Source organism: Paramormyrops kingsleyae, chromosome 4, assembly GCF_048594095.1.
Source record: "Paramormyrops kingsleyae isolate MSU_618 chromosome 4, PKINGS_0.4, whole genome shotgun sequence".
NCBI lineage: Eukaryota > Metazoa > Chordata > Actinopteri > Osteoglossiformes > Mormyridae > Paramormyrops > Paramormyrops kingsleyae.
Genome location: NC_132800.1, coordinates 39,832,490 through 39,856,338, shown reverse-complemented (window position 1 = coordinate 39,856,338; position 23,849 = coordinate 39,832,490). Strand labels below are relative to the sequence as shown.

The 23,849-nt window shown below is 47.5% G+C and overlaps 1 protein-coding gene across 8 annotated transcripts in view; it reads left to right on the top strand.

Moving 5' to 3' along the window:
• The window catches only part of epb41l3a (erythrocyte membrane protein band 4.1-like 3a), a 55,728-nt gene that overhangs the window by 506 nt on the left and 31,373 nt on the right, over positions 1–23,849 (top strand). Inside the window, exon 2 of one of the 8 annotated variants that reach the window (XM_072711323.1) lies at positions 128–233. The exons of 5 other annotated variants lie outside the window; for them this stretch is intronic. In XM_072711323.1, the coding sequence (XP_072567424.1) occupies positions 170–233 (64 nt within the window). In that variant the 5' untranslated portion in view covers positions 128–169. Of the gene's footprint in view, positions 1–127; positions 234–1,151; positions 1,383–15,667; positions 15,794–23,849 lie in introns of those variants that run through there. 2 more of the 8 variants (XM_072711325.1, XM_072711324.1) reach the window with 2 other exon arrangements.

Here is a 23,849-nt window from a genome sequence, read left to right as displayed (position 1 = left end):
GTCCTTAATTCATACCCCTTCTTTGAGTTGTGGGTTTGATTTGCACACTTCGCTCCGCGTGTGTGACGTTGGTTAATGTGTTCCCCCCGTCACGTGTGTTTCCTCTGAGTATTCTGCTTTTCCATAGTCTAAAGACGTGCAGTTTGTATGTATGGGTTCCCTGTGATGGATGGGCACCCAATCCAGAATGTTCTCTTGCTATGTGGATAGCCTTCGAGCTTACCCCGCCCTTGGTAAGTGGTCATACAACATGTAACCTGTTGATGTCCATGTTCTCCAAATCTACCTTTGAATTTGTGTGTCCCTGTACATAGGCTACATGACATTCATTTACTGACAAGTTTAAAGATATTAATATATGAGGTACAATTTTCACTGAAATTCTGGTTTTAAGTGACTTAAGTGTTATTTGTAAGGTTTCTAATTTCAAAAACCATTATTTCCTTGCTGCTGTTTCCAGTGATCAGTGATATTTCAGTGTTTGCCATATTGAGTGCCAGGATTCCAGTGAAATTCTGACTGTGGCCTGACACAAAACTGGACACTTGAAATGTTCTTTTTAAGTGCTACATTTTCAGTCTCTGCTGAAATGATCAGCTTCTAATTCCCCAAAATAATTAACAGTCTGAAATATAGTTGCGTCAGTTCTCGAGTTATAGGGGTTACAATTCTACCTCTGCTCCGTGTGTGTCTGGTTTACATAAATTGTTAAATGTTTTGAACTGCACTGAAACGCAAAAAACTCGAAATATCCTAAAGAATAATAAATACCTTTGCAGAATCGTTTATTGTAACTGGTTATTTCAGCAAAGCGAATGTGATAAACATGGTTACACCTATGACATTTGTATCTGATACTTGTCCGGTTTTTAATTCAAAACTTGCATTATGACTGCACCAGTGAAGATTACGGTGGAAAACAAATACGAAAGAATCAACTTCATTCCATTACATTTATAATTTGCCACAGGCAGCGTCATTCTTCCAACCACGAACGCGCACGCACACCGCGCGGTGGACGTCAAATGGCGGCGTAGGCAACCAATACGGAGAAAGGGGTAATAAAGAAGGTGCCCTACCGACTATGGGCGTGGCTTTACGGTTCATGGGGCGTGTCGGTATTAGAGACGGCCAATTGGAGGCGTAGGAGGCGGAGCGCTGCCACACAATGCTCGGTTGTCCACAGGGTGGCTATACAGAATGAAAGCGGAATGTTTCGCAGGTGTAAACTTCTTTTACCCCGTTCTTGTGCGCTGCGCTCTCGGAAATCAGTCGGCACCGGCCACTGGACTTTTGTGATTTAGAAGTTTTTGCTACGCTGATTTTTTTCAACGGTGGGGAACGACATTATTTACAAGCTTTCTGCGGAGGACTCGAGTCAGGTAGCTCAATCGCACGTTTCTGGATTTCGGCGTGTAAAGACAGTGACAGCTGGGCGTCCTGTAAGCGGCGTGCCGATCTGGGGAAAGGAGTGATTAGCAACGCGCTTTCCGCCGTGCATCGCTTCGGTCTGTCTCCCGTCGGGAAGGTTTTCGGACGCGGCTTGTTTTACAAGCACCCTTTGCTCATCTGCTGCTTCAGCGATATTGTCGTCGTTTTAAGACTGACCGGAATCGGTTCCTATAGCCCGATCTCGTGTATATAGCTAAACACTTCTAATGAAAATCTTCCGCAACTTCGGGATACAGCGGCAAGACCGAGGTTTTACTGCTTTTAGTAAAGTATGTTAACAATTTATCTCGGGTTACTGCATTGGAATTTCAATGCGCAGCTGTCACTGAAGTAGCGAGGTCCGGGGGGCGGTTTTTGCTGCAGCTCGCTACATGTCATTTACACCAGTATAACGCAGACACAACCCTGTTACACACGTGTGCTTTTAAAAAATGTACTCAATAAACTGAGTATTATTACATGCCACGCCTTTGCTTACATTGGTCCAGTCAAACTGGAAGACAGATTTCCGTTTTGTTTAAATTACGGTTTATACTGTTTAACCTTGACACGAAGTCGTGTGGCTATTTTTATGGTAAAATTCCCCTACTTTCTGGGTGCTGTATTGTCGAAATGACGGAATTTCCCTGCGGTAAGCAGGGTGATTGCTGGGCCGAAGGAGCGAGCCACCCATTGCTGCGGCCGGGTGGGGTTAGGGCAGGGCCTGTCAATCCTATAGGCGACCCCCTAGGGCACCAACATCTGTGGGGGCGCCGTCTTGCCTGCCACATTCACATTGCCTCAAGTGAGTGGGTGGGGGGGGCGCCGGCGTTGATGCTCGCCTAGGGCGCCACATCGGCTAGAACCGGTACTGGGTTAGGGGACCCATAGATTACCTTGTCGCAAAGAGGTCATCGTTACGGGGCACCATATTACTAACCTTCTCATTGTCTGGCCTTAAATGTATAGGGATCTTTTATGTAATTTTTTTGTCGCATTGAAAGGTACTCAGAATAGCATTGCATGTTATAATGACCTCCTGTATCAGGAAAACGAATTAACAGCGCTTAGACCGACACAACAATAGAAATGTTTCACTTTTATAGGGAACTGACTCGGCGTACCTACTGGCCAGTTAAGCTCCATATTTGGATGTGAATATGTTTTACAATTTTCCCGGTGCTCTAAATTTCTGGAAAGGCATCTGACGTCTTTAGGTGGTTACAGGAGCTTGATCGATGTCGGAGGGATGTTTGGCCAAGCGCCTGTAGTCATGCGAATAAACGCTATATGGCCGCTCCCGTCCTACAGCTGAGGCGCTTTAAGTAAGTGCCGGAAGCAGCACACGGGGAAAATGATGGTTTTTGAACAGGCCATTGGGAACCTAAAGGAGATACTACCCAAGGTTTCAGTCTAGGCATATTCAGATATGATTATACATGCTTAAGTAAACAGACAAATGGAATTACTGATATGGATTACTGAATGCACATGGAAATTTCTGTGCTTTGGTGTAGCTTGCAATTCGTGTTCATTTGTCTCCATTTCCCTCCCATGAACTCAAATCGATACCGGATGATTTGGATCTGGTGACATTCGCTGGATTCGCTCCGGGATTGCCACGGTGAGTACATCTTTTCCCAGCAAATGATATCTGTCTCTCACTCTGTTGTGATATGATAAAATTATCCGTCCTTTTCTGTGGCAAGTTAGAAACCGCTTTTAATTGGCTCGTTTTCAGTCCTGAGGTCAAGTGAGTTTCTAGTCATTTACTGGAAGCATAATATTGTTCTGCAGTGAAACACAATCTTCCGCTAATTTTGATAATTAGGTAAAGGTGACCTTAAGTATGATTGAAATCCGCTTTTCTGAAGGAGCTCAGGGAGGTAATTGAATGGGACGGATTTTAAGTTTAACAGATCCTGGCGTTTCCTGGCTTGATTTGCCTTGGCGCTTAATCCCTGTGTCCGGATTAAGCACCAGCAGCAGTGTGGGAGTTACAGTCGCTGTGAGGTTGAAGATGTTCACAGCTGCCTCTGACACTGATTGTCATTGTTGAGCTGAAGTGTGTTTGTGTCTTTTTTTTTTTGTGAGCAACACCCCCCCCCCCCCCCCCCCACAGCTTAATTGTTGAACATGCCCTTTGTGCAGAAAACAATCACTGGATAATAGAATCACAATTGATCCACAAAAATCAATTACATCTCTTTTTATTCTAGTAACCAAAGATGTGATCCATTATTTGAAAGACTCACAGGCAGAATACATTTTAAGAACCATGATTCATGATTGAAATATCTGGCTTCTGCTAAAAAAAAGTCTGCTTGTTGAACATGACAAGGGGATTAAACAGCCTGTTTTGACAGTCTTTGCAAAAGCAGTTCCCTTTTTGCTGAGCTGTTTATTTGGTCATTGAATTCTGTCTGGGGCAGATCCCAGATCAAGCATGTGTGAATGAAAGAAACCAATGGCTTGGAAGGTGTGGTTTAAGTGTTTCAGAAAAATAGGGAATGGGTAATCTGAAGTTAAGCAGCTTGGAATGAATGTATGTTTGAAATGCGGTCTGGATGTCTGGCAGGAAATCAGAAGTGAGGACCTGACAAAATTGCTGACAAGTTTTGTTCCTGAGGGAATTAGCATTGTGGCAACATCCTCCGATAGACGAGGAGGGTAAACTTCAATCAGTTCCTGCTGTATCAAGGATTTTCCAGTCATATGTCATGCATTTTCTTTGTAATCTCTGACATCAGCGATTCCCCCAGCGAGGGCAGAGTGCATGGCTGGGATCGTCTCCATGACGACACGCGTCCCCTCGCCGTTCTTCGGTCTGCACGGGCCCGTGTCGGGGCGCGCTCTGCATCCCGCTGCCGGACGCCACGCGTGAGTGGGATGGGCTCGCGTCCCTTCCTGCAAGTCGTAGCCGAAAGGCCGGATTACTGGGATTCCACCTTGGGGTGTGTGGCAAACCTCTTTCAGTTACTGCTGATGAGGCTTAAATAAGTATGGGGGAACTGAAAATGGGGGAAGTGGGGAAGTGTGATAACTGATTCATTCTTTTTTCCTACCGGTGTGGTTTGGTGGATGTCAGTTAGTGTTAGTTGATCACTTTTTTTTTTTTTTGGGTGGGGGGGGGGGGGGGGTTGTCATTCAGTTTAAGCCCCCAAACTGAAATGTCAGTATTCCAATATCGTTTTGACTTGAGCTGGGAACAAAGATGGGAGCGGTTGGCGGATTCTAGAACGCCTCCGGGGGTCCCGTCAATCCGTTTGGTGCTTTCTCAAACCGTTGATTCGTTTTTATCAGGTAATTCATATTTTTGGAAGCACCTGTTGCCTTTTCACAGTGTCGTTTAGTCGTTGCATTTGAAAATGCGTCTTTCTGCGAGCTGGTGGCAAAAACTACCACCGGTGGAGGTAATCCTGGTTAAACGCTGAGCGAGCTGAAGTGAAGTGTCCCCTTGGGGCGCCTGCCTTGATGAATATGATGGTGGATTGTTCTCGACACCCAGCGTCCTTCATGATGCTTCATAGTAGGAGTGATAGCAGTTTTGTGTTCGTTTTACCCTGGGAAGATCGGGAAGTGGTTTTGGTGGCGTGATTCTGTCATCTGCAGTTTTTTTTCCTTGGTGTTTGTGTTTAAGTTGAAGTTCTTGTTCCTTATATTGCTGAGTCTGTGCAAACTGGTTTCATCCTCAGAACCTTTGGACAGTCGGTGCAGACGTGTGGGCAAAGGGCACCTTCCCTTCCTTGGGTTCCTGGACGCGTTATTCAAAAACACGTGAGAATAGTGCAGAGGTTTGCGTTTTTTTTTTTTTTTTTCTCCCTTCCTCCTCCTGGGCCAGTTTGAAGAGGTGAAAATGGCTAGTACTCACTAAACAGCTGATAAGGTCGGTCCCAGCGGTGACTCAATAAGAGCACAGAGTGAGGCAGCTCTAACTGAGGCCTGAGTGATCTTCTCAGAACATGGAGCCTTTTTCCTTTTAAGAAGGGATGACTCTTTCATTATCGTGGTTTATTTATAGTTGAAAATAGTGCTCTGTTTTTTTTTCCCCTTCTAAGTAGCTTTCTAATTAGACGCTGCCAAAATTTACTTTCTCTATCTTACATTAATTTAATGTGATTAACCATAACCATGCAGTTGACCTGATGAAGGTGCCCCCTCCCTTTAAAAGCGACACGTGATTTTTCATCCCCACAGATAAAAATGTATTGATCTTCTCATGGGTGTGCATTGATCTTCTCATGGTGTGCAGACCTATTTAGCATGTTGTGATATGAACGTCGACTCTGCTGGTATCTGATACTCGGATTGATTCGGCGTGACATTTCTTGAGATATTAAGATCTCTTGAGCCGCTCCGGTGACTCTGTCCCCAACAGAGAGATCTTCCCCTACGTAAATTGTGACGTCTGTTTAATTTAGCATAGTCACGTAAAGCGTAGCTTTATAGTTTATTTTCTTTAAAAATGCCAAGGAAAGGTTTTGTTATAGAAGAGTGCCGTTTTATTTATACGGAAATATACGTTCTAAATTTAGTGCATGAAAAGCGTACTCGTGTTGTAATATTCTCCAGCCTTATTAACAATGACGTGCTGATGTAGGAATGTAATGGGAGTCTGTGTGGTGTTGACTCTAAATAAAGAGCATTTTAAGCCTCACTTTGTGCTTAACGAGCCTTTTTAAATTAGAGTCTAAGTGGTGAGCTTTTCTGTTTTCATGAGGGTGACTTTTTTTGTTTAGGGAGATGATGGGTACCCCTGGAGAAGACCCAGCCAAAATCACCACAGAATAACCAAAGGTTCCTTCTCTATCTGATGTGTAAAGAGCCGTGTTTGTACCTTTGTAACAACCTGGTGGCTTTGGGCTGGCTTGGTAGCAAACACCAGCTGTGCGAGGGAACACGTCTGCCCCCGCTGCAGAAACCTAGCCATGAATTAACACGCTTCACCAGCCGAAACTACGCCATGCGGAGGCGCGTCCGTGGCGATGCACTACGCCCTTTCTGGAGGGTGTGAGAGTGTGGCTTATGGAGGTATTGGGTACTTAAAATGACAGGTGATTATGTGGCGGGATGCGGGCCAGGCTCATTAGCACCGGGACGACCCACGTCAGCTTGCGGGAACGCCGGCAGTTTGATGAGGCAGCTCAATTTCTGGGCGAGCTCTGGCAGGGTAACGTTTCCCCCTTCCTGACCTCCTTCTGCCTTTTGTCTCAGCTGTTTACTGCTTTGATTTTTGTATCCAAATTAACACTCTCAGAGTTAATTGGAGTGTAGTTCAACACTGTAAGAGTTAACTTAATACCTCTGGTTTTACTGGTGGGGCTGGGTATTCCTGCCTTTCGGAAAGCACAGAGAGTCTCTGCGGTAGTCATGTTCATTCATACAGACGGAGCCCATACTGGCTGATCAGGTATCGTCTGTGGGCAGGTAGGCTGTGTGCCCAGGCCTGTCCGCTGGTTTACCAAAAGGACTCTGCCCTGTGGTAAAGGAACGTGCTTGCACCGTGTGGATTCTGCACAGAGAACGCTAACAGAGGCCTGAGTTAGCCAGACAAGAAGATGCTGAGATTTGTAGATCTGCCCGAGGTTTGGCATCCTAAACCGCTCCTTCACGTCTCCAATGGTGCAGCCCCTGAGAGTGATTGAGGCTCAGCCCTTATTGAGTATCAGGATTATGTGCTGGATAAGCATTAGGAGGATGGATGGATGGATGGATATATCATGATTATTAGTCTCATAAGGAATATGTCTCAGATTTTGAGTATTAGAGCCCAGCCGTGTGTTTTTGTGCAGAGCTGCACCTGGCTGGCAGTACTATGTACAGGGGTGGACTAACTTTTCTGGGGGGTAGTAGATAGGAATAGGGGGGTCCTAATTGGGCCATTCAAGCAATTTTTTGGAGCTGTAAGAGAAATGGGAGGAGTTAAAAACGAAGGACCATCAGTAATATCTTAATGAAAGTGTGGGGTGGGAATGCTGTTGGTAAAATTCACTGACTGGGGGGAGGGGATATCGTGCCGGCCGACTGATCCGCAAAATTAAAGAAGCTTACCTGTTCCCTCTTTTGCTAAGGTTGGGATAAAAGACACAAGATAAATAATGCTAGTCTTGTAACTTTGTGCTGTTTTAATCTTCTGTTTGGCTACTTTGTGTCAGTTCGCTTGGCAGTGAAACAATCAGTAGATAGACACCAGTAAGAAAGCTGGGTAGCGTGATGTCTCAAAGTGGAACAGTCCATTACGGCGGGATGGGGGGCAACTTTGTCTATCCTGAAAACTGTCATTAAAAATTCAAATAACAGACGTTGCTATAATATGAATGATTATATTATGTTATGTCATTAAATGTAATTTCGGGAAATTCTATGTCCAGGGGCCCAAAGCGGCTGCCTACCTTTTACCTTTGGGTAAGTTTGCTTCTATCTGTGTTGGCTCCCCCTCCTCGGAGGAACTATTCCCCCTGAGCACAAAACAGGGCATATCCCAGTTGTGAGTCCAGGTGCATGCTGGGAGCCTTCGGGTTGCACGGCTGCACACCTCACACCGGATCCATTTTGTGGTCCCCTGATGCACAGTGGCTCATTCAGAAACCAACCAATCAGAGAGCGGGAAGGCAGGTTGATCATCATTTTGAATAAAAACAATCTAAGTATTTTTCATTGGCAGGTGCCATATGAATGCACCCTAACCCCCACCCCGTTCTGTGCACTGATGAAATGGAGTACAGCCTGACGCCACCCTCTTGGGCTCTCCTGGGATGAATTTAAAAGACCCAGCCGGTCTTGTGCTTAATGTCATATGGCACAACTTCTGCTAAAAGGTTTCTTCTGACAGAGAGAGGGCCCGAATGTAAATAACTGGGGACTGCGTCAGCTTAATGGGGAAGCGGGGTGGGCTCTCTGTGTCCCTGTCGTTACCAGCAGGGGGGCAGTGGCGTTGACGTAAGGTGGGTCACTGAGACTCAAGGTTTGAAAAGCTGGCTTTTTCAAGCTCACAAGAAGTTTGTTCACACACTTTCCTTTCTAGTTATTAGGGATGGACTGATCCACATTTTTTCAGTTCCGATCCGATTTCAACACACAACTGTCGATACCGATTCCGGTACAACAGCTCTTTTTACTTTAGTGTGTGTGTATGTGTGTATGTATATATGTATATACATACATACATACATACATACATACACACACACACACACACACACACACACACACACACACACACACACACACACACACACACACAATGTATGCTAAAAAATCTTTAATTAGGCTACTAGATACATACATAGTGTATTTCAGTGTTTTTGAGGCAATCGCAGTTCCATATGAATATCTTCCACCTGAGGATACGCAAGCGGCGAATGCTTAAAATTCTCCCATTTACACACTCACACTGCTAGTGTATCACATGCTGTAGCAAGTGCACAAAACAGCCTTAGCCATCGACTCCTGAATCATCCACTGCTTATTTCATAAACACTACTTCCACCTCTCAAAACTTTTTTTTTTTTCTTACAAAGATTGCAAATCGCTGTGCTGCTTGATAAAAGCGTAAAATACTTCCAGATTGTCACCCTCTTATCTGATGTTCTTTAGCCTTCAGCTTGAATAGTGCAACATCTAAAATAGGAAAGGACTGTCACGCGATTGATTGTAAATATATCTCCTATTGCGTGTTAAATCTATCTTTTTACAGACTGCGGAAAACTAAATAAGTAAGTATTGGATGTGGATCGGTCACATGTGGCCGATACCTGATCCATCTAATAGGTGTGGATCGGTGCTGATACTGGTCTGAATAGCGAATTGTTGCACGTCTGGTTATTATTACTATATATAATCTTTAAGCCTGAGGGTGATTCCCTCCTCTAAAGGTTACCGCTGGCTGCTGTGTGTCATCATTAGTATCCTGCGGTCTCTCGGCTCTGCACAGTAAAAAGAGCAGTGTTTCAAATTACCTTCCCCATTTCTCTGTGGGGTTCTGTTTCTAACCCCTGGGAATTAGTATCCCCCCCCCCCCCCCCTTTTTCTCCTGTACGCTCTCTGGTGGAGACCTCCCTTGGTGAGTCTGTACGAGCAGCGTCTGCAGAGATTGGTGTAGACGCCCCATCTCCTGTCATTGTGTGACTGCTTTCTGTTTGATTGGCATGTAAAATAGAGGAATGGCTACTTCATTAAACTTAATGGTGTCGAAAATGACTTTATTCTCAGCCCTGTGGTTTTGCTTGATTTAATTTAATTTCTGTTTTTTAATAACCAATGATTTTCACACGGTCATTGATGGGTTTTCCCCGCAGAGCTGTGTGTATGATGGCGTTATCTTTCACTGTTCATTCGTTTGAAATTCATATTGAATATGAAAAAGGCAGCTGTCTTTCATCTTGAAGATTCTCGCCTTTTTGATGGCGGTCCCAGCCGCCGGGCACCTCCTCCTCGCTTCTCCGTAACGTGATCTTTTAGGAGCCTTGGCTGCCGTGTGAGATATTCAGGGTGTGTGCGGGGCTGCCAGGCAGGGTCTCTGCAAGGACACGCTGATCTCTTCCGCTTCTCTGAAAGGAGGCTCTTGTAGCCCATCTCTGTCTTGACCTTGCATCTGGCTGGTTGTCCTGATACGTTCCCAATCAGCCACGTAAGCACCAGGCAGTCCGTTCCCGGCTTCCTCTCTTTTGACGCCTGCTTAAGAAGGGCAGCCTCCTAGAGGCTCGCGGCTTTTCTGGGAATGTCGCCACTAGCATTCAGAAGCCAGGAGTAATACGGGGACGGAGATAATAGAATCACTCGCTTAAAGTGAAGTTGGTTGGTCATGCCTCCAAGTGAAAAAATGGAAATGGATATATTGTGGAACTTGACATTGCATTTTAGGATTGCTTGTCGTTGTTGTTATTATTGCTAATATTATTATTAATACCAATTATGTATTTATTTATTAATTAATTAATTAATTAATTAATGCCCTGGCATATTAAGTCTGCTTTTGTGGCACCATGTAGAGTGGGGGAAAAATCTAGGTGAGAGGCCTGAGGGTAGAAGGGGCAAAACGGGACATAACAGGGGCGAGAGGCCTGAGGGCAGAAGGGGCAAAACGGGACACAACACGGGCGAGAGGCCTGAGGGCAGAAGGGGCAAAACGGGACACAACACGGGCGAGAGGCCTGAGGGCAGAAGGGGCAAAACGGGACACAACACGGGCGAGAGGCCTGAGGGCAGAAGGGGCAAAACGGGACATAACAGGGGCAAGAGGCCTGAGGGCAGAAGAGGCAAAACGGGACATAACAGGGGCGAGAGGCCTGAGGGCAGAAGAGGCAAAACGGGACATAACAGGGGCGAGAGGCCTGAGGGCAGAATGGGCAAAACGGGACATGACAGGGGCGAGAGGCCTGAGGGCAGAAGGGGCAAAACTGGACATGACAGGGGCGAGAGGCCTGAGGGCAGAAGGGGCAAAACGGGACATGACAGGCGCGAGAGGTCTGAAGGTAGAGGGGGTAAAACGGGACATGACAGGGGCGAGAGGCCTGAGGGCAGAAGGGGCAAAACGGGACATGACAGGCGCGAGAGGCCTGAGGGCAGAAGGGGCAAAACAGGACATGACAGGGGCGAGAGGCCTGAGGGCAGAAGGGGTAAAACGGGACATGACAGGGGTGAGAGGCAAGAGCCGCACGGAGAAGCTCTTCTGGGTCTGAGCCGGGCCACTGATGCGAGAGGGAACAAAAACCAGCTATTTATAGAGCACGCGAATGTGGGGAGGGTGAACTGAATGCGAACACCCCCCCCCCCCCCCCCATACCAACATGATGTCAGTACTTGGAAGTGTGTTCGGTAAACATTCTGCTGAAAGCATCGCTGCATTTCCAGCAGAAAAGTGTGTAACATGGTTGTTTTTTCCCCACTCCATCAAATCTCAGCCTTTCGGAACATAATGATACGGGATATTGATTATGGCAGTTCCTGGAAGTACCATATTAAATTCATGTGCCTGGCTGTGGATGGTCATGCCTGCGTAGCTTTTGTTTCTGAGCCTGGCCGGTCCTGTAAGGGTCACTTATGACTCACGTCATGCTTCATGAAGCTTTGTGCGAATGAGATTAATATTAATGAATGCTTGTCTGAAACTTAATTGTGAGACAGCAATATTTTGTTGAATACAATTTTTTCAAAACAGATTTAGATGTGATGGTTTTATTCTGTGTTTCTTTTATGGGTTGTTTGGGGAAAAATAGCCTTTGTTTAATTATAATGGTCTGCATTATGTTATGTGACCAAGCTGATGTTTCAGGGGCTGTGCTCTTCACCGTCTGAGGACTTATCGTTGCATTGCACTGGGAGATTTTTCGGCAAATTTCTTCAGTTAAATTATTATAATTAGTTTTTTACTCTTGTTGCTCTTATGTGCTGTGCATTTGAATGCATGTGGAATTAAAACTGAACTATGAGATTCAGGGGTCTGGCCTGAAGGCAGAGAAGCCAATAAAAGGATGCTGCTTAGAGTCCTGTAAATGATAGGAACTCTCAAAAAACAAAGAATGAGGAGGGAGAGAACTGGGGCCCGGTGTAATCCCAAGGACTCTGAGCAGCAGTGAGGATGGGATGGGAGTCTGCGGGGGCCCCGGTCAGGAGTCAGGATGGGACGGGAGTCCAGGGGGCCCCGGTCAGGAGTCAGGGTGGGACGGGAGTCCAGGGGGCCCCGGTCAGGAGTCAGGGTGGGACGGGAGTCCGGGGGGCCCCAGTCAGGAGTCAGGGTGGGACGGGAGTCCGGGGGGCCCCGGTCAGGAGTCAGGATGGGACGGGAGTCCGGGGGGGCCCCGGTCAGGAGTCAGGATGGGACGGGAGTCCGGGGGGGCCCCGGTCAGGAGTCAGGATGGGATGGGAGTCTGCGGGGGGCCCCGGTCAGGAGTCAGGATGGGATGGAAACCGGCGGAGCCCCGATCAGGAGTGAGTACAGGATGAGATGGGGGGGGGGGCCCGGTTGGGAGTGAGGGCAAGACGAGATTAGGGGGGCCCCGCTCGGGACTGAGCACGGGATGGGGGCCCCGCTCGGGAGTGAGGACAGGAATCTGCGGGGGCCCGGGTCTGGATTGTGGACAAGACGGGGGGCCCCAGTCGAGAGTAAGCTTGTGGTCTGCTGCGATTTTTTTTTCTTTACTCTGTAGCTACATCTGTATGAATGTGTACTGAAGCTTTGAGGAGGATGTTTTTATCCCCCAGAAACCAAAGTATTCTGTTTGTGAACATTTGTCTAACATGGAACAGCAAAGGGGGCTTTTTGCTTGTAATGATTATAGCGTTGTTGGAAAAGGGCTGTAAATCTTACAGGCTTTGAGAGATGTGCGCGAGCTGTAAATCACAGTGAAGCTGATGGCTGGTCGAGGCAGCTGAAGGTTGCGGTATTTGGCTGACCCATAAAGGAGCCGAAACCAGCCAAAGGCCGTTCTCTGGCGCGAGAAGGATTTCTTTGGCATTAGAGTCTGTTTCCTTGCAGGAGCTTTCAGTCCCTCAGTGTTTGAGCAGCCCAATTATGTGCAAGCGATTGAATGGGGTTTGTTTGACGCTGTGTGTTTCTCCCGTTTTGATTCCCTTGACTATGTTCTGAAGTGATTTGGTTGGTGGTGTCTTAACACGGGTAATTTCCCGTGAGCGTGTCCTGATTCACTGCTTCGTTTTTCATATTGATGAACATCTGTGCCAGTGGGTAGAAGTCCCATCAGGGACGTGCCAAGTACGTATCTCTCCGAGCTCCAAAGAGACGCCAGCACGCCCATCTGGGCAGGGCACTAGGGGACTGTCAGGGATCTGTATGGGGGTACCAACCATGAGGGCATGGGGACCACAGAAGGAAGGGCAGGATAATGAGGCCAGAGGCCATTCAGCCACGTTCAGGATGAGCCCATGAGGTGCTTAGGCTGATTGGAGAAGAGAAGAAGGGCTGGATTCTGCATGTCTGCTTGATGTGAAAAATGGAACCTGCTCCTCATATCAGACCCAGTGCCTCGAGTCAGGGGTCTCGTGCTTAAGAATCGATGCAGTTTTGCCACGTTGTTCATGCGTATAGGGACAACTGTGAGATAAAGTAAGAGGTACTTTTTTTTTTAAAACCAACAGCTTGTTTCCTTCTGTTTTGAAAGTTGTGAAGTCCTGAGGAAAAGAGTGACATCAAAGAGCAAAGGTGAGCTACTGAATTGTAGCAGCAAACTGCCCCCCCCCCCCCCACCCCACTCCCCCCAGAGGTGCAAAGCAGCATGAGCACAGCTGAGGTATTCAGTGGCCCATCGCCAGCCAGCTGGGACCCCCTTTTGTCCGAGACGCTGGTTTATAATGCTGCCGGCCACAGCCACCTTCCCGCCCAACCCCCTCCAGGAATCGGGAGTCCTTTGAAGGTCTGGAACCAGCCAACTCGGGACCGCTGCCTGCAGCCGGCAAACAGAATATTTAAAACATCCAGCGGAATGAGATCTGATCCAAGCCTAATTAAGACATGTGTCTGTCTGGCCGGGCTGAGCTCTCCCTGCCTGTCTGTGGCTCTCATTTGGACAAGCTTCACATTATGCTCTTTGATATCAGACTTCTCATTCGCTTCTTCTATTTTTTATATTATGTTCAATAAAGTCACGTTCTCAGTGACTGTGACGAATTGCTGGGGTTATTAATTTATCGCTGACACAATTTGTAGCCGGCGCGCCTGATTATTTTGGTGGAGCGGGAGGCTGCGGTTCAGTTTTTTTTTTTTAAGTCTAAATGAGCAGGACCCATCTTGTTCCAGATATGCTCCTTCATCAATACTCCATTATTACCGCCGGTTTCATCATAATCCAGACGCTTGAGTTTTGCTCTTATGATCCCTTAGCATCTTTCTTTTTTTTCCCTCCCCTGCCCTCAAAATGACTTTTAATTGGATTGTTTACCAACAGTCTTCCTGTAATTTGCAGTGTTGGACTGCAAGACTGCTGGTCCCAAATTTAATGTAGTTCATCAGTCCATTACTCAGGTCCTGGGTCTGACACAAGCTTCTGTTTTCTTCATGGTAAATAATTCACATGCAACTTTCCATGAAATCTGGGGGGGGGGGGGGAATTATTCTTCAGAGGCTCTATTTATACAAATTGGGTCTTGGTTGTCATGAGTTTCACTGTAACCATGGAAATGGTGTAATGTAAAATAAACTTTTGTGTGGTGCAAGTGGAAAACTGTATGGTGAAGCCAGATTGGAAGTGGGGGTCCACTGACAAAACGTGTGTGTGTGTGTGTGTGGGGTGGGGGGGGGTGGGGGGGGGAGAGATGACTTGATATCATGGCATCAAAATGTTGCCTGTAGCAGTTACACGAAAATGTTCTAAGGGCAGAATGAATGATTGGTTATCTATCAATCAGATTGTAGAGGTGGAACCAAGAAGAATGGTTGATTCTGCCTCCACTAGTTGCTTGGGCCCACCACCTATACAGTCTGATTGGTTATCTCTCTGAACCAATGATTTTTCCTTCTGCCCTCAGAACATTGTTGTGTAAGTAAAATTCCCATGAGCTAAAGGCTTATGTATACAGAGCAGCTTCACTCACACAGACAGCAGACATCATGCATCTCAGACCTTGTTTAGCCCTGAGTGTTTCCTGGTTCGCTCTTGAGCTCATGACATTGGTGTGGCTCCTTTTCTTTAAGCACACAGACCCGTCTTGGATTATGGTGAGGACTGCACCCTAAATGCTGGCCTTCATTCCCCATGAGGCAATCACAGGAGCCAGAATGTCATCGATGAATGAGTAATGCCGGGAAAAGTGCATCGACTGCATTTTAATTTCCTGGCGTATAAGGTCATAAACTCCTACGAACAAAAGTAATCCAAAAGAACCCCGCTGGCAGATGAGTATAACACTGGTATGTGTTACATTATGACATGTTGCAGCACCTACAGCACAAAATTACAATTTTACATCAATGAAGGTATTTAATAAACGTGATTTCTTTGAATTACTACCAGATCGTTTCCTATTATGTTATGCCGGTGTTTTTCGGAAATGTTTTAGAAACATTCGTGAATTACAGGGTATTTTCAGACATTTATTTATTCTCGCACAAAGTTCTGTATGGTGTTTAGAATGTTCGATTTTGCACACTTGAGTCAGAATTGGGTTTATTCGGTCAATAAAAGAAAATGTGCACCAGCCGAGGTTACTGTCGGCCAGAAGAGCCTGAGTCACGAGTAGGTCCGGCAGGCAGGCCGGCTGGCTGTCCTCGGGTATCCCAGCATGCCACGCCGCCCCCACCGCGTCTCAGGAGCCGGAGGAGGGGGGGCGAGGGGGCGCAGTTCGCTGTCCCGGCCGCACCGGTAAACCGGAGACGCTGTCTTGCGGGAAAGACGTTCGATTTGATGCGGTGAGTTTTCCTTTCGTTGTGTAGTTTTTGGAAAGCCGCATTTCTGTCTCTGCGATCAATGAAGCCTGGGCGAGTCCCCCCGTTTAAATGCCAGTAGTGGACCGAGCGCCTGGTCCCGGTGACGGGCTGCCTGTCAGTACATCTCCGGTCCGGGGATCGGGTCCCTGCCGCCGCCGCTCGGTCACACACGTGCAGCCTTTCGTGATGTTCGATTCCGTGCTCGGTTACTAGATTTACCCCCTCGCACTTTATATAACATCCTCCTTTATATAACATCATATCTTCCGTTTAATAATATCATTCATTTAATGCCCCTTGCGTTTGCTTGTCTTGCTTTTTCTACCTGCTGCCTTTCCAGGTTTGTTTATGTGCCTTTATAAATGCGCATTTTCTCTCGCCTTAATAAAGGAGCGCAAAGTTTCTCTTTCTCGTGACAAAAAGCATGCACGATCGAGGTGAAAGGTGTTCCTCAAAGCGACACGCTATATCACGTTACATGTTATGTTAAGAGTGTTTCCCCGTAGTGTACCCGGCGGCGATGTGGGTTTCCTAACGGTCCTTAACGCGGTGTTAAACGTGAACCTTCCCCCCGGCGCTGCCTCTCAGCTTTAGGCATCCGAGCTCTGCATTGCGGCGGGTGTGGTTTGGATGTGCTCTCTAGTTACGCCGGTTGCACACCGTGGCGGCCTCCGGGGCGCACACATCCAGTCCGAGCCTGTGTGCTCCCCGCCGGCGCCGCTGCCGCAGATCGGGGACACGGTACACAGAAGCCCCCCTCCGGGGCTCGGGCGTACGCCGAAGGTCAGCCTCTAGACAGCTTCTCATGTACGTAAATCTGACGCTTAAAGTGTTACAACACCAGTTTCTAGCACGTGGAAACAGCTGACAAATGACTAGTTTCGGGTTCTTGGTAGAAAAAAAAACAGCCAGGGGAATTGCATGTTTATATGAATGTGACACTTTCACATGACTTATTGATGGAAGTTTGTCAATCAAGTTGTCTATGTACTCGATGTACTATAATATTTTTTTATAATAGCATGATTAAAGTTTATGATACAACTCTGGTGTATAATTTACACCCAGTATAGAGTACTAACTCTAAACTAATCAGATTATATTAAGTCACCTTTTGTCATGTAAATCCAGCCAGTTCGTCACCCTTTCCCATATCAGCCTGGGAATTTGCTTGGAGTTTACACTGTGCTGATGCCCGCACTCTCGTCTGCGTGGCAGTTGTGAGATAAGTGCCAGGTAACCACATACCTTTGGAGGGCCGTTACTCCATCAGCATAACGAAAGTGCCGGGCATGACAAAATCCTACGTCTTATCTCCCTTTGAGTGTCCTGGCGTGCCTTTCATTTTGTATTCCCTTGAAAGATATGGAGTAAGATAGCTTTCGAGATAAAGTGTACGCTGTTTTAAGGGAGATCAAACAAAGGTTTTAAGGATGTAGCCCTATCTGTTCTGCTGTGGGCCAATGACCTTTGTCATACTGGAGGCCTTTACTGAAGTGTCCTTAAACTTATGACGCTAAAGAGTAACGTGGCTGCACCGGGTGACCAGGGCGTGTCCTGATACACGGCTATGCTCCGCCCTTTTTTATTCCAGGTGTGTTAGGTTGTAATTTGAAGTTGGCTTTTTTGTTAGCATGGTGTTGTTAGGCTGTAGCTTTTGAGGTATTGTGGTTGCTCCTTTCACACCTAAGGGCTGGTTGGGAATAAAAAAACATTGATTAAATGGGTTTTGGTCATGATTTAAAAAAAAAAAGACAAGGCCCTGAAATTAAACCCATCTCCTCCTCTGAAGGGTTACTGAGGGATGCCGACTGCTGTTGGCCTGTTAAAGCCATTGACGGTGATCTCTTGTGGTTGCCACATTCCAGCACAGTGTCGCAACGTTTAATCTTGCAGTGCTAAAAGTTTCTCAGGGAAGATAACGTGCCAGAACGTGCCAACGTGGTCATCAGGGTGCACGGATACGGTGCGAAGGTCAGCGTAACGCTCATTACTCGATCGTTAGTGCGGGAGGCGTGCTGAATGGGGCTGATTTACCCATTAGATCTGTATAAGCTCTTAAGTAGGTCTAATACCCAGGGGCTTGGTTCTTAAATCTGTTTAACAGCCACATTATAAGAAATTATATAATTTACAGTGATACATGTTTAGCTTACGCATTTTCTCATGTATGGACAAGGGTCTTGTTGCTGATTCCTTGATTGCAATATTTGTCTTTTATACACTCTGGACCTGTTGAGGTTCTGTGATCATATTGCTTGATTGCACTCCTTGCAATTGTCATTTAGAAGGCAGAAAGGTGTATTGAATTTTTCTCACAAATGTTTTGTAAGACTAAGCAAAAAAAATTGCTTTTTTCCAGTTTCACGCTTCTTAGTTTGCTCTGATGTAGCTTTGAAGAGGCCACTGAACTGGGTAACATGTGCATGGACTGCAAGATGTATCAAAGACCGAAGGCAGGGTCACTTCTGTCTACTCAAATGAAACCTCCTTTATGGAGGTCAGACACTCTATACTGGTCTCAGACTGGCTCGAACCTTTAAGAGGGTCCCTTTGAATACAGATGTCCTACGTTTTGGAGGAGCCTGATGAACAGAAATTTGAAGAGAGGATGGTGACTGTTGTCACATCCTTGTTGTAAATGAGTTCAAGAACATGATCACAGTCAGGCGGATGCTACACATTTGTTTAGTTTGCATGTAGATAATAGAACATAAGGCTGTTATTAGACCAGCTAAATTATGGATTCTAGTAGAGGTTTAAAAAACCAAACGCAAACGTAGCCGATATTGCGTACAAGAGGGTGTTCACTGACTTACTGCTAGTTTACATTTAAAAGTAATTAATATATGATTACATCTGAACATGTGCTAATTAACTCCAGATTAATGATTTCCGACAGAACAGAAGACTGCAGATTATGCTAATGATTTGGCTTGTTAAGTGGTGCTAAAGCAGCTGATACTTAAACTACTTTTCCCTTTGTTGAATCGTCCTTAATGTTGTAGCGTCAGATGACTCGGTAATAGCAGTCTCACGGGGCCGTCTTTCCAGGCACGTTCAGCCTCCCTGTAAAAATGGCTCCTGGAATCGCTGGCCTTTCTGTCTAGACGGGAAGCTTTTCCCCCGCTTTACTGCTGAGAAGCGCGATGGTGATCAGAGCCCTTTAAAAGGTGTGGAATCTCAGCCATTCACATAAGACCCGGCATGTTCCCTGCTTGGCTCCCGTCTGCTCTGCCGCATTAAAAAGACTTGAAATCAGTGCATCTGGGCTGCGTCAGTCCATATTGTGGTGTCCGGTATGGGGTTTGGTTTTTAATATCCACTGCAGCAGGAGGTTGTGGGTTTTCTTGTTCTTGTAAGTCACTGGTGGTCATGCCTACATTTTGTGTAGTGATGGGAGCCAGCGGGATTCTTTCTTGTAGGAGTGAAAAGCCAGATAAGTGGCAAGTGGTCATGCCTGCATTTTGTTTAGTGAATAGCCTTGGCGTCCTGCAGTCCAGGGTAGTTTCAGATGCCTGCCAGGCTTTTCGACCAGCGTAAGATTGTGCCAAGTTACTCCTTATTGATTCATCACTGCGTTCACTGCTCTCTTACATTCTGATAATAGTATTTTCCTTTAGCCAATAATATTTAGTATCTGCAGGAAATCTCCCCTCCCCCTCCCCATTTTTTTTAATGGCAGCACCCCGCCTGTCAGTGTGATGTATTACCGTATATAAAGATGGGGGTGGGTTGCCTCCCCAGAGGCCCTGCGGTCATCGAGCTGAGGGTTCGATCATCATTCGGGGTGATGTGGCTTCTCTTCCGTCGGCTGGGTTGCACTGCCAGCTTCACCGTGAAACCCGCAGTACACAGACAGACATTGCCCTTCGAGGTGGGAATCAGGAAAGCAAAAGCAGCGGGAAGCCACTACTTGGTCCATTTTGATCTATGTTTGACCCGCAGACAGAAGCCCTGTGGTGTCCACTTGGATTCCATGTTTCTGCTGGATTACTGTGGCGCCCCCTGGTGACCGTGCAGGAGGCTGGGGATGTTGGTGCAGCTTGGGCCGCTACCACCACGCCCCCCCCCTCCCCTTGGACTGACTCCCCAGGAGCCTGAAACATCCATTACGGGGCCGCAGGTCAGAGACTCAGCTGCATGTCTGCGCCAGCTAATTGGCAGCCACGCTAATGGACGTCCCCCCCCCCCCCCCCCCCCCGATGGGCTGGGCAGACCGTGGAGGTGGACAGGCCAGGCAGATGGCCAGCTGCACATGGACGGGGCTGGTCGTTTACTCTCTCCTGGGCCGGGAGGGGCTCACCCCAGACAGATAGATGTAGTCGTGTCCTCTCCCTGTCAGCTACACCCCCCCCGTAATCTCCTGGGGGTCTCTCAGCACCAGCTGTGGCAGACTCTGCTCTGTGGACAGATGGCGTCTTGCTGCCCCGTCTGTGATCTCCCTGCAGACCCTCAGGGGTGAGCTTCCATCCCCCCTACCAGTCACAAAGCGTCATTTCTATATATACACACCGGTGTGACCCAGTTACTGTTTGCTGGCTTTGTCCCTCGTTCAGCGAATTAAATCATATCTCATATCTCTTATAAGATGTCTGTCTCCTGTTAATTACTGTCCTGTCAAGCTCGCGGCGGTGGAGAACGGCTGCGGCTGAGGCGAGGCTGATATGAGAACGACATCACCTCCTCCGGCCCTGAGACGAGGTCTTTCAGCACGTGGAGTACGGTCCGGGTGCTATGTTTGTGCGTCATTTGAACTATCTAATAGCATGTTTTATTATTTGAGGTACTTTTTGTTCCAAATCCAACAAATTATAAAAAACAGAATAGTTATCAGTTTTCTAGTCTGCTTGATGTCTACAGGACTTACTGCCTCACTTGGAAAGTCTCGAACAGCCATTAATATTTGTGCAGTTCTTGTTCAATAACATACTTCCATAGTACTTAATAACGGGCTGCCCCTGCGGCTGCCATAGTAACCGTCCATTAGGGAGCCGTCTGGTCCACCGTAAGGGGATAGAGTCCTGATTTGCCCAGGAATCATCTGCAGATGCGTCAGGATATGAGTCCTTTTCCCAGCCTCCCTCCTGGCATTATGGAAATGAATTTCTGGAAATCCTCTGACTTACCTGAGCGCCGTGGCGAACAAGCGAGCCGGGACCGACCGAGCCAGACTCGCCAGATGCTGTCTAAACCCAAGCGGGGAGCATTTTCAGCTGCTGCGGGTAGCTGTCTGGTCGCTTGGCGACGGTGCTTGGGCGGGGGGGGGGAGGGGGGTTATGGGCTGTCTTGTGTTTCCTTCAACCCCACCTTCCCCACCTTGTGTGAGTGTCTGATCCCCCTCCGAACTCAGACTCAGGCCATTTTAACACCTGCAGAGATGCATGTCTGTCCGGCTTTTCAAGGCATGGACTGATGTGAAAAATGGCCGGCCTTTGTGGCAGCCATCCACACTACGTTTTGCTGACATTATTATGTATAAAATGCATTCTCTCCAGCTCCATCCCACACTGTCCCTAACATAGGCATCAGTCCCAGGGCGTAGGCCTCCAAGCCTCCTGCTGACAGATGTTCTTGTCAAGCCCTCTCTCCTTTAGTTTGGAGGGGGACCTGAACATGGCGCCCGTCTGTGATACTTGGGCCATAGAGAAGCGTTCGGTTGCACAGTAGTAAGGACACTAAATTGTCACGCGTGGTGAATCACCAGTTTCCCTTCTTGGAAATAGCCAGCGGACTTCCTTCATGTCTCCCTGGTCGTGTGACCTTCGTGAAAACCGAAAGTGGCTACATTCGTTTTGCAACAAGCACGAAATCTGGATGGTCATTAGTTCTGATTTGGCTGTTTGCAATCCTCTGGGTCGTCTGGTTTAGTTTCACATCTTCCAGCTGCTTGTCCTGGCCAGGGAAACACTTTTATGAGTCATTTATAAATAAGCTCAGCGTCATTTACACTCTCTTCATGAAAGACAGCAACTCGCATTTTTATTTCTCGACGCTGCATAACTCGCTGTATTTCTCGCTACAAAAGGAGAATGACTTGGTGATGCGCCGTGTTGCGCCGTGTTGCGCGTCGTCTCGGGAAGTCGCATTGTGTCCGAGCACAAAGCCGCACTAAATCGCTGTCAGAAACCCGGATTGTTCTCGTCACTGTAGATGTTTTAATTCTCCCCAGTTAATACAGATCATTTCAGTGTTTTGACACTTTCTGGTGTTTTGTGGTTTTGGCGCAGTACTTGCCACTGGGACTAGACAAAGGGCCTTTTTTTGGAAAGGGTAGACTGGTCAGTGTTGTTCACGTCCCTTATCAGAGACCTCGCTATAGCACTGCTCTTGTTCGGCTGGTTTTTGTGGTCTCGGCTTTCAGCAGAAAGGGATTGTGTCGCCACAGATACTCCAGGGTGCCTGAAAGGAATCCAGGTGCCGGTATGTGTCCTTGGGGACCCCCCTCCTTTCCTCGTGACTCCCAGGGGACGCCAGTGACTGTGTGTTGCACTGCCTGGGGGCCACTTTTGTATTGTTCTTATACTTTCCCCTTTTCCGGTTGCAGTCTTAAATCTTCATGGATTCTTACCTTAGTGAAATTTGGATGGATTCAGAGGCGCCTTGAGCCGCCGTGAGATTAAAGGCTCTTTCGGGGTTTGTCTGCTGGTGGACTTTGCGGTCTGTTTTTTTCAGTAAAATTCAAGCTTTGCCTGTGTATGGTGGCATCATCAGGGCATATTGGCCAGACTGTGGGTGTTTTTGTATATGTGTACTTGACTGCACTTGGGCTCTCGTACCCGTTTTACGGCATCTTCCATTGTCAAAGACCAGTTCCAGAAGTACAGCAGACGGTAAAAATCTCTGGACGTTGTTCTTGGTATCAAGGATACATCTGTTGCTTTCTTGCCATAAAAGAGACCAGTCCCATGATTCATTGCGCCTCAGGTTCATTCCTGGGACGCAATTTAGCAAGACCGCTCTTACCAAGACCACAAATACGATCTTTGCATTCTTGGCATTGAGAAACACTTTAATATAGGGAGTCCAACTTGGCCCAGCAAAGGCAGGAAGGCCGTGCAGTGGGTGGGATTGGGACGGCACCTGTTCGAACTGTCGGCTGCCTCATGCTGTCTCTGGGGCTCCCTGCCCCAACGGTCCCATTCCAGCCCCAGCCCCCCCCTCCCAGTGTAAACACTCTCTAAAAATAGAGGCCAGTGGCCCCAGGGTGCCACTGCCAGCCCCTCCACACCCTCGCTTCCATGCCCAGCACAAATTTTTGCCCCAAGTGTTTACCCACATCCCTCTCTGCCCCTCCCTGTGGCCATGCCGAGGGAGGGGGGCTGGATTTGAAATGCCGTGGTCAGGTGGCATCGCTGTCCACACGTGAGACGGTGTCATCCTCGCCCCGCCTCACCTGAGCGATCGGTGCAATGGACCCTCTGAACACTCTTCCAGTTACTCTTTAAATGTCCATGTTGACCTAACAATTCACGCTCCTCCTCCAACACCCCCGCCCCTTACAGAGTCCTCAAAGTTTCCTCAGGCCCCTGTACAAATGCCCCCCCCCCCCCATTTAGTGAAATGTAGTGAAAAATGCTTAACTTTTTCTTTCTTCTGGAAGAGAGAATTTAATTGTCAGGAAAATATGCCTTTCTGGATGGATTCCCTTTGTGGTGATTGTCTGCTTAGCCAAGGACAAGCCGACATGCAACCAGCCTACCAGACCTCGGGCTCTCTGTATCACAGTGTGTCTGTCTGTCTCTGTATCGCCGTGTGTCTGTCTGTCTGTCTGTCTCTGTATCGCCGTGTGTCTGTCTGTCTGTCTCTGTATCACAGTGTGTCTGTCTGTCTCTGTATCGCCGTGTGTCTGTCTGTCTGTCTCTGTATCGCCGTCTGTCTGTCTGTCTGTCTCTGTATCGCCGTCTGTCTGTCTGTCTGTCTGTCTCTGTATCGCTGTGTGTCTGTCTGTCTGTCTCTGTATCGCCGTGTGTCTGTCTGTCTGTCTCTGTATCGCCGTGTGTCTGTCTGTCTGTCTCTGTATCGCCGTGTGTCTGTC